The sequence below is a fragment of the Vigna radiata genome, chromosome 9 (assembly GCF_000741045.1).
Source record: "Vigna radiata var. radiata cultivar VC1973A chromosome 9, Vradiata_ver6, whole genome shotgun sequence".
Taxonomy (NCBI): Eukaryota; Viridiplantae; Streptophyta; class Magnoliopsida; order Fabales; family Fabaceae; genus Vigna; species Vigna radiata.
The window spans coordinates 6,825,003-6,835,227 of NC_028359.1; the positions used below are offsets into that span (position 1 = coordinate 6,825,003).

The 10,225-nt window shown below is 28.6% G+C and overlaps 2 protein-coding genes across 2 annotated transcripts; one reads left to right on the top strand and one right to left on the bottom strand.

Annotated features, from left to right (window-relative positions):
• Positions 1-745: 745 nt before the first annotated feature.
• On the bottom strand, positions 746-3,809 carry LOC106773216 (O-glucosyltransferase rumi homolog). The gene is made up of 6 exons (XM_014659928.2): positions 3,701-3,809; positions 3,093-3,625; positions 2,105-2,297; positions 1,946-2,010; positions 1,595-1,805; positions 746-1,090 (listed from the first exon to the last, which is right to left on the bottom strand). Exons 1-6 carry the CDS (start codon positions 3,776-3,778, stop codon positions 746-748), a joined length of 1,425 nt encoding a protein of 474 aa, XP_014515414.1. The 5' UTR covers positions 3,779-3,809.
• Positions 3,810-7,894: 4,085 nt separating this feature from the next.
• LOC106773797 (28S ribosomal protein S33, mitochondrial) lies at positions 7,895-9,581 on the top strand. Its single transcript, XM_014660548.2, has 2 exons — positions 7,895-8,167; positions 9,216-9,581. The coding sequence occupies exons 1-2, from the start codon at positions 7,959-7,961 to the stop codon at positions 9,304-9,306; spliced, it is 300 nt and encodes a 99-aa protein (XP_014516034.1). The 5' UTR covers positions 7,895-7,958; the 3' UTR covers positions 9,307-9,581.
• The last annotated feature ends 644 nt before the right edge of the window (positions 9,582-10,225 follow it).

A 10,225-nucleotide genomic window follows, 5' to 3' on the forward strand; every position in this document is an offset into this window, starting at 1 on the left:
TCTTGATGGACGAGATACAACTATACCAATTGAACACTGTCATTGTTTCTAATGAGTAATGAAAAATCAGAAAAAAAGAATCACTTTTTTAAAATATATGATTTTTTAATATATATATATATATATATATATATATATATATATATATATATATATATTAAAAAATCACATGTTTTCTTACCAATCATATATATTACACACACGTACACACACCAAATCATATGTTTTTTTACCAATCCTCTGATTGGGTTAAAATAATACCGAAGAGAAGGAAACAATATTCAAGATATTTTTCTTTATTTATCTCTCTTAAACATTACAAAATGTATGGTGTCGTACCTAAGTTTTATTCAATTTTAATTATAACAATATGCAACTATACCTAATCTTTATTAATTTCTCTTCAGGTTAAATGGTTGATCCTAACATTTTTTAAAAATTATAATAAACTTTCTTACATTAATCAATAATTAAAACATAATAATGGCTAAGAGTATTTTGAGAATGATATGATTAAATAGAAGAAGCTATATTCAATACGATTAAAATGAATTTTTGTTTCACATATTTCATTCCTAATATAAAATTACAAAAAGAAAACGGTCTTTTAAAGAATATTGAATCAACTTTTGATAGGTTGAATTTACACTACAACTAACTGATAATCTGACATGCATTAAGAATGTTGCATTTGTGCAACAACTACATCTACATATAGAGTACAACACAATAAAGCGATCTTCCTTCATTCCTTTATATTTATCGTCCTTGTCTTCACTTGATTCAACAGATTTTGCTTATGTTGCAGAAACTCTTTCAAAGTTTGTGGTGTATAAGGCGGAGGTATTGTACATGGAGGTGTCTCACTTGGTGAAGTTACAATGGACTCAACAAAAAGACGTTTCTTTAAACCACGCACAGAGCAAACCATACTTTCAGCACAAGTTTCAACAGCTTCTGTAGGTATAATTGGTTTGAATTTCATGAGCTTTGCATACTCATTTAGTAGATGAAACATGTAATCATACACAAATTTCATCTTTAAATTCTCTACAACGTACTTAGTTCCTCTCTGACCAATCGCCTCTGCCTGCAATTAATTAAAATTGACAGTTTTTTTTAGAACATATCAGACAATAACTTTTAAGTCTTAATGGTAAAAGTTGATAGAAATTTAAGTATGACTTGAAAGTGTAATGAATAAAAACAATAAAATTGAGTCATATATGTTGAAAGTCCCACATTGACTAGAAAAATTACCATATGCTATTATTCATGAGAATTCAAGAATTCTATTGCTTGTTCTACACTAAGACCTAATTTTATAGATATTAGCACTCTAGACTAAGGCATCATTCTTTTTCTTGTTATATCAAATTACGCACCATGTATGCCACTTTACCTGATACCATATTAAGAAGTGAACTTTATATCTAACTCAATCCTACAAAATTAGTTAGTAAAGTGAGGTTTGCACCCTACTTATATATTATAATTTAGTCTTATCTCTAGTCAATGTGAGACTTCCAACAATATATATGAAATTTAAACCATAGAAATCATTCAAAAACGAATTAAGGAAGAGAGTGATTACAATGTGAAGGTGAGAATTTCCCCAATCCACTGCATACTTAATCTCTTCACACATGTTTCTGATGCTGATAGGCCAATAGTGTTGTAAAGGTAACATGTTTCTTGTAAAGAAGTCATAATACTTAGGTTCTATGAACATGGTCATCGAGTCACATGCTATTATGTACTTTTCACTCACAGACCATGTAGCCCCTTCTGTGTAGATCTTGTATCTAAACAGTAAAAAAGCCAATATATGAACAAAGTTTAAAATTTAGAAAAGAAAAACTCAAGAAGATTACATGCAACAGATTCAAAAGGCAAACTAAACCTGAATATAATATATTTATATAGTGTTTGAAAACATTAGTACCTAAATGTACATTGATTTTCTAGTTTTGCGTTCTCGAAATGGTTTGCTTTCTCGTTCTGCCATTGCTGAAAAGAAGAGAAAAAGGTTAGTTTCGTCTTGAAGAAATCACTGCATTAGTATACCTAATTTACACAGAAAGTTAGGGTTTGAATTATTTACTATGCCATATATTCTTGCATTCCAATCATGGTTTTCTGTGGCATTGCACTTGCCTAGCTCTCCCCTGACATAGGACACTTTGGGGTTGCCCTTCCAAAAAGCATAGGGTATCCTATCCTTCCATTTCACTATTTTGTTGCCTTCTTGTATATTATGTAATGTTGTTTCCCATGGTCTTATGTTAAGCTCAGCCCTAGTAAGAAAAAAGAAGAAGATAAAATTATGACATTTTTCCCCTTTTCTTTCTTTTTATTTAAAGAAAAAAAGTAATCAAGTCATGCCTTCAAACATGATATTCATGATAAAAATTTTCTAGAGGAAACAAATTTATGAACAGTTGGAATGAAAAAGGTTTCCACCCACATTTAGGTTAAACAAAATTAATGAATATATATCAAATTAATGGATTTTCAGGAAATATTTATACAGAAGACACTAGAATAATAAAATCACAATCGGACACATAAAAAATTAACACAATTTTCAATCAAAAAGTTTAAAATAGTAAATTTTGAAATCTTTTATATAAAGTATTCAACTTTATCATGTATCTTATAAACTCAGCTCTAATAAAAATAAAAAATAAAACTATGAAATCTTTTTGCTTTTTATTTTCTATAAAGAAAAAGTTTATAGAAGAAACAAATTTATGAAAGTTGGAATGAAAAAGGTTTCCACCTACATTTAGGCCTTTCTAGAAAAAAAATTAATGGGTGTATAAAATTGATAGGTTTCTCAATAGAGATTTATAAAAGAAACACAATGATAAATTAGACCTCAATTCAATACTTATAATAAATTAATATAATCTTCAACTCAAAACCTTAAAACCATATATTTATAGATTTTTTTCCTTATAAGATATTTAACTTTTTCATCTTTGATATAAAATTTAGACTTAGATTTTCATCATTCTTTCCTTATTGATAGTCCTGTAAAAAGAAATATATTTGCAAGTGTATCATTGAAAAGACAATAAAAACTTTACCAGCCCCAGAAGGTCCAATCAGGAAAGACAATATCATATGAATGTTCATTTCCACAGTAATGGAACACAGGTGGAGGTGAAATTTGTGGTTCCTGGAAATCTTTTTTGCTCACCACAGTTTTGTCTCCACATTGAAACATTATCTCCAAATCTGGTATTTTTCCTGGATACAACCTTAGGAGTTGCAAAATTCCCCATATTGTAAACATATCTCTTGTTTGAAACACTTTGCCATGTTTTTCTATGTAAGCTTTTCCATTTACAATTACAAGCCTAATATGTGAAATGTTTTTGCCTCTTTCAACCATTTCCCTTGTGATTCCTGTATTCTTCCATGGTTTTAGATCTTCATGAATCCATCTAAAGTATTCTGGACATGATGTTGTTGGTGAATCATCTTCAAACTCAATGTTTGTTGGATAGTACGATGAACATGTTTCTGTTGAGTTCCCATCAGAGCAACTGATTGAGAATTCATTTGGTTGGTTATTGAATATAATAATTCTCCTAAGAGTACTTCCTCCTATTCTGGACTGAAAAACAAAAGGTAAAACGATTATTATAAGATAAGAAAGATCATCGAGAGAAAGAAAGAAATTAGCACTTACAAGATCGATTTCGAGGATAAAAGAGCTTGCAACAAAAAGAACCAAGACGATGATGGAGACGAAAATCCATTTGATCATTGTGGTGATTGAAATGGGAGATATTAGCCCTAGAAATCTACACAAGCTGTTGTTGTTTACTATTAGTAATAACTAACTGCACCTTATTCAAGGAATGCTGTGCCAATTGCATGACGCAACTATACTTTGCTCATTGCCTTTCGGATGGAACACTAATTTTAAGGGGTATACACTATATATAGTATATTTGATTAGCTTAAGCAAGCAGATTAATTAAGACACTGAAATTATCTTAATTAACTTTTATTTTTTTATTTTAAATTATTTAATCTCTAAAATGAATTCTAATGCATGAAAATCATGTATGAATTCATCAAATATATTAACGAATGATAATAAACTTATTCTGAACTTTGAAACTGCCTAAAACAATGCAGAGATGCTAAAAACTCAAAGTGTTTGATGAAATGCTTAAGAGAAAACTAAATATGCACAAGGTGTTTAACGAAATGGCTAAGAGAAGTAACAATGTGAATTATGTAAAATTAATGGTTGAAACAAATTTAAATAACTAAAATAATGGATGAAATGAATGCAGAACTGGAAAATAATGCAGAATTCGCTAAATCACACTTAAAATCGAATCTAGGAACAAAAACTCTTAAACCAACGTGGTAGAATCAGCTTAACGGCAACGTATATTATGTGAGATGTGATGTTGAATGTGTTTATATGATGTGATATGGATGGAATCATGGTATCGACGTTTGAAACAGTACCGGTTGAACATTAAAACCGAAAGTTATCAAAAATAACAAGTGCATAATTAAGTTCCTAAAACTAACCAACTTGAAAACCTAACTAAATGTAAGAATTGGAAAACTGGGAAGTAAATCTTGAGTTTAGGGGCATGAACATAATGTGGAAAAAATCACAAAAACAGTAACCAAAACATGATTTAAGTAGCAGAAACTAAACATCTATATTTAAACCAAAACTAGAACAAAGTGGTGCAAGATCAAATTGGAAAATATGATTCAACATGTAAAACTTTGATTAAACGCATAGAGTATTTTTGAACATGTATGACTTGGTGTGTATGTCTTGCATGAAAGGACTGAATGAACATTTTGTAAAAGACTAGACACCTAGTGTCTTTTGTGTAGGGATGACAAAAGGTCGGATTGGACATGGACAGTGTCTACTTTCAACCCGACTCGCAAAAAAAAAAATCCGACCTGTAACTCGCTCATTACCTGCATGAGTACTTGTTAGAAAATATATACGGATTTTAAAATACTCGCAGATACCTGCAAAAAATTAAAAGAAAAAATATATTTTATACATTTTTTAAATAAAATTACAATATATATATATATATATATATATATATATATATATATATATATATATATAATATAAAGTAAGTTAAATATAAATTAAAATTTAATTTTAATTAAATTTAACCTAATAAAATATAAATTAATTTTATTTTTAATTAAATTTTATTTTAAAAAATAAAAATTAATATTTTTTATTATTTTTTACAAGTAGCGAATACTTGCGAAACAGATAGTTTAATATCCATACTCGTCCCATTTAGAAGCGTGAATTAAAATATCTACTACCTGTTACCTACGAATAATAAATATTCGCGAGTAGTAATGACTCACTACAAATTTTATCCACGGGTATATGTACCTGCATATTTTTTTGTCATCCCTATTCTTATGAATTTTGTGCCTACATTTTTTAGTACTAAAAAAATAATGGGTTAAATATGTTTTTGATCCCTTAACTTCCAGTAAAAATTGAAATTAGTCCCTCTTTGAAACTTTCTCCCAATTTAGTCCCTCAACTTTAGAAATTTGTGGATTTAGTTCTTTTAACCACATTTTGTTAAGTTTAATTGCCTATTTAAATACATTTCATGATAGCATTTAAATTGTTTACACTTTTAGCACATTTTTCTTTTTAATGTTAGTTGATAAACAAGTTTCAAACCTTAAATAAATTTAACAAAATTTGGTTAAAATGATTAAATTCACGTTGTTCTAAAGATGAAAGAGTAAATTAGTCCAAAGTTTTGAAGAGAGACTAATTCTTCATGAAACTTTAAGGGACCAAAATCATATTTAACCCTAAAATAAAAAACTTACATATTGAAGAATTCTGAAAAGATTTGACTTTGTGATCACCAAATGTAATGCAAACCATTGTCCCTTCATGTTATCTTTTTTGTGTGTAAAAATATATGAATCCTTTAAGCATATTGGTGTATAAATTATGGAATAAAATGTAAAATAAAATATGTTGCTACTGAAAACTAAACATTTTTGCATCAACACAAATTTTAAGTTGAAATCAGCATGATATTATAGAGTTTATAGTTTAATATTATCTTATTTGACACGTATTATTGAGAGGTGACATTAGAACTATATATGGATCATCTATATAAAGTATTTATATTGATTTACCAAAACTTATAGGTTACATCTTAGACACATATTTTAAGAAGTTTTATTAATTAAATAAAATTTGATTATAAACAACACACAAACCTTTTTAGGTTTTGAATATCAATCTCTTTAAGTATTTTTTTATTATTTTTTTCTAAGATTAAAAACTCTCGATAAAATAAAGTGAAAAACTTTTAAGCTCATAATCTTTTCATTTGGTACGCTCAAAGGAAATTTATGATGTATATTCTTCAAGATAGTATTTAGTGTTTCTTCTATGAAATACGTTGTGTATAAAATTTATTCTTTTGATTGCTTTCTCACTATAACTTCTATATTTGTATTTTTTTTTTTTTTTCATTTGAAGTCTTCAAATCATATGACCCTTGAAACAAATAAACTTTTGATTTTATCTTCACATCTTTATCTTTTGAAAGGTAATGTTATGATTAAATCTTCAAACTCAATTTTCAGATAATTCTTTCTCAAAATTATGTGATTGTGCAATATATCTTTTTTTTTTTAATTTTTATTTTTATCTTCGATCTTTATATCATAGATTGCTTGATATAAAATTGTTTGATGTTGTTATCTCAATATTCACATTTACTTGAATAGAAACTTTTGAAATAAGTTATTGTAAATATAATGTTAATAGTATTAACAACATAATCATCATATATAATAGATCAAAACAAATCATATAGTGTTAAAATCATTTTAGTGCAAATAGAATACTTTTAGTTTGATAGAAAAAATCATCATTAATAGTTAAAGATTTCTCAATTCAAGATATAATTTTTTTTTCATAATTGTTTTTATTTATATTTAAGTATCTAGAATTATTTAGATATTTAGAATTATTTTATCTAGAATAATTGGAAAGTCCCACATTATGTCTCTAGTGTGACAAACATCTGTGAAAGGATGTATAAAAAGTCTTGTCTTATCTATCTCAAATCTTAGATGGCAACTTATATATTTCTTGGAAGGCTTATATTTAACATTAACATAATTCACATTGAAAATATAAGAAATGAACTAAATATAACCAAAAATAATATTAATTTAAAGAAAACTTGTTAAAAATGTTATAACTTAATTAAGCCTTTCTATTTTTCTTTATTTTATTATTTTTTTTTCTCCTCTTTTCTTTAATTTCTTTTTCATCCATTTCTTCACAAACTTGTTCATTTATCTTTTCTCTCTTTCAAAAACTTTCAATTATTAAGTCATTTCTCATTTTTATTTTTCACAAACAAATTCTACTGTTTATAAGATAGTTAATTTTGGAAGTTGATGATCCATTTTAAAATAAATTTCTTAATTTTTATATTGAAATATTGTCAATCCTATTAATAAATATGTTATTTTTTTTAAATAGTTCATCTTTGGATTTGTGTTACTAGATTGAGTTACTAATTTTTTTTATTACAATAATAGGATGATACACCTACATTTATTTAATATATTATAATGAAAAAAATAAAAAATAATGTGTCAAATTGAGAGTAGAAATATATCAAAGTATATTTTTTAATTTCTTTTTACTTTGAAATATGTAATAAAAATATTTCTCATATTTAAACATGGACTTTATTTTTTGGTAAGAGACTAAGTAGCATTATACATAAATTTCATAATTTAAAAAGACAGGGACATTATAGGAAATACAAAATTTTAAGGGGTTGAAATATGATTACAACAAATGATCTCACTATACCCCTTGGCCTCAGTCTCATTCAGTTCTGAGAGGCAGAGAGACTCAGAACACGAAGATGGCTTTGAAGAAGATGTTGGCTGCAGCGATCAATCAAGGAGTGCCGGAAGCACGAGCAAGGATCTTCGGCCACCAATTGAATCCCTCTGGCAAGAAATCTCCACACAAGATTCTCCGCATGAAGCTCTTCGGTGAAAAAGTCGCTCAGTGGTACCCTCACGACATCAATAAAGACGACCCTCTTGTCATGGCTCGTCAAGAACAAGAGTATTCTCTCTCACAACTCTGTATCACTTTGTTGTCCATCGTAATATGCTTGCACGCGCCCCCACGGGAATGCCCACCATCTGTTTGTGTTTATGCCTCTTTGATGATGTTCTTTTGTTCTGGTTTTTTCTTGAGTTTTCTGTGGTTTTGTAGCATGTGAGAGTTTATGGTGTTTTCTTATCTTGATTAATGAATGAAATTGTATTATCAAGTTTTTCTTTTTCTGTGGAGGGGTTTGGTTTGCAGTTTTTGTGGTTGTGTGTTTCCTTTAATCGAGAAGATGTGAAAATGTCTGTTGGCCGAAATCCCGTTGGCACGATTGGCGTGTGTGGACGGCGTTATCAACGTTTGTTGTTCTGCATTTGGTATGAATTTCAAAATTTGTTGACACATGAGAAATGCTTGCTATACTTTTATTATTAGCTGAAATTGATTAAGAAGTATAAAGTTATGTAGGTTTCGCACTTTAGTTAATGAGTCTTCACTTGTGATTTGTAACATTTTTATTAACAGTGAAATGTCTGTTAGAAGGGATGATTTATGGAGTGTCTTGTCAGCACCCTTCTTCCCTGAATACGTGGATATTAGTAGTCTATTGTTTTGTTGGTGGGATTGTTTCCACACTGAAGGGTAAATTCTACCCTGTAAAATTTTGTCCATTTTGTATATATGTTTGTCATCCCTGTCTATTGTATGCCTTTGAACTTGGTTTACAGCTTTTCAAAATAAAAATGTAGAAAGTGCAGGTCTGATGCAAACTATATTCTGCTTAAGCAACCTTAGAAATAAACTTTATATTGAAGATGGTGGCTGATGACTATTTCTGTTAAGTTTGAATGAGTTAGTAGAATATGACTATGTTTAAAATCAGGTGATGTTTGTTTTTTATTTTCTCTGTGAATATGCCTATGTTGTCTTGCATCAAGTGGTACATTATCACAGTAGAGGGATGTCTTGTATGTTCCAGTCAGAATCTCTGGTAACTTCACAAGTTATCTTACATGGACTTCCACTTATTAAACATCATTTGTAATCTTGTTTTTTCTAGACGTCTATCCAAGCTTGAAATGTTGAAGCGGCGAGGAAAAGGACCACCAAAGAAGGGCCAAGGAAGGCGTGCTGCCAAACGCAACAAATAAATGAAACTTTCCCAGTGACTGGAATCCTGTTGTGGACACACTTTTGAGTTAAAGACAACTAGTAGTTCATGTGATAACGCCATGAATTTAACTTTTGTTATCAGATTGTAAACCCAAGCATTTGAGAATTGAAACCTAATTTGGTTGAAGTCCGTGTCCTCTATTTGCAATTAAATTTTCTGGAATTGCTTGCAAGCTGGAATGCAACCATAAGATTACAAAGTAGCCATTTTCTTATTGACTTTGTTATTATATGCTATCTCATCTTTATCGCATTTTATAAGTGTTAGATATATTATTTTTATATTTATCTTTTATCTTTTAGTTAGTTTATTACTATTTTGTAGTTGTATTTTGGACTTAGTCTATATTTCTTTTATTATAAATAAAGAACTTTGTGTATGTATTTAACACAAGGGAGATTAATTCCAAATATAGTTTTTTATTATATTTAACAATAAGTTTTGAGAAATTTACTAGAAACATTTTCTTCCACTTTTTAAAACTTAATCTACTAATGCATCTAGAAGTAATCTGTAAATTCAATTAACAAGTATAATTTAATTAAATAATATAAGATTAAATATGTTTTTATTTTTTAAACTTGAATATGAATTTATAATTTGTTTATGTGCTAAAGGTTTATACATTTTGGTTCAATAAACTTAAAAAATAAAAGTGTTATTCCTTCCACTACCACACACTTCTCTTTACACCTTTTCATTCTTGTATTGTGTGGTAAAATGTTTAATTTGTGGTGGTTAAATCATATTTATTTTCATCAACATTCACTCACTTTATCAATGCACCTCCACACCTAAGCACTCCCACGAAAATCAGATTTCTCTTGCTTCTTGTCCCTTCTAACCTATCGTGGTGATCGAAGGAGGTTCAGTGGTGTTGCCAAGCATAAGGTTCC

What these genes read in the sequence shown, in the direction of transcription:
- LOC106773216 (XM_014659928.2), bottom strand. Translation starts at nt 3,778, where the DNA reads ATGATCAAATGGATTTTCGTCTCCATCATCGTCTTGGTTCTTTTTGTT. An exon ending in TTATCCTCGAAATCGATCTT is followed by an intron (nt 3,626 to 3,700) that starts GTAAGTGCTAAT and finishes TTTGTTTTTCAG; the next exon opens with TCCAGAATAGGAGGAAGTAC. An exon ending in ATGCAAGAATATATGGCATA is followed by an intron (nt 2,011 to 2,104) that starts GTAAATAATTCA and finishes TCTTCTTTTCAG; the next exon opens with CAATGGCAGAACGAGAAAGC.
- LOC106773797 (XM_014660548.2), top strand. Translation starts at nt 7,959, where the DNA reads ATGGCTTTGAAGAAGATGTTGGCTGCAGCGATCAATCAAGGAGTGCCG. An exon ending in ATGGCTCGTCAAGAACAAGA is followed by an intron (nt 8,168 to 9,215) that starts GTATTCTCTCTC and finishes TGTTTTTTCTAG; the next exon opens with ACGTCTATCCAAGCTTGAAA.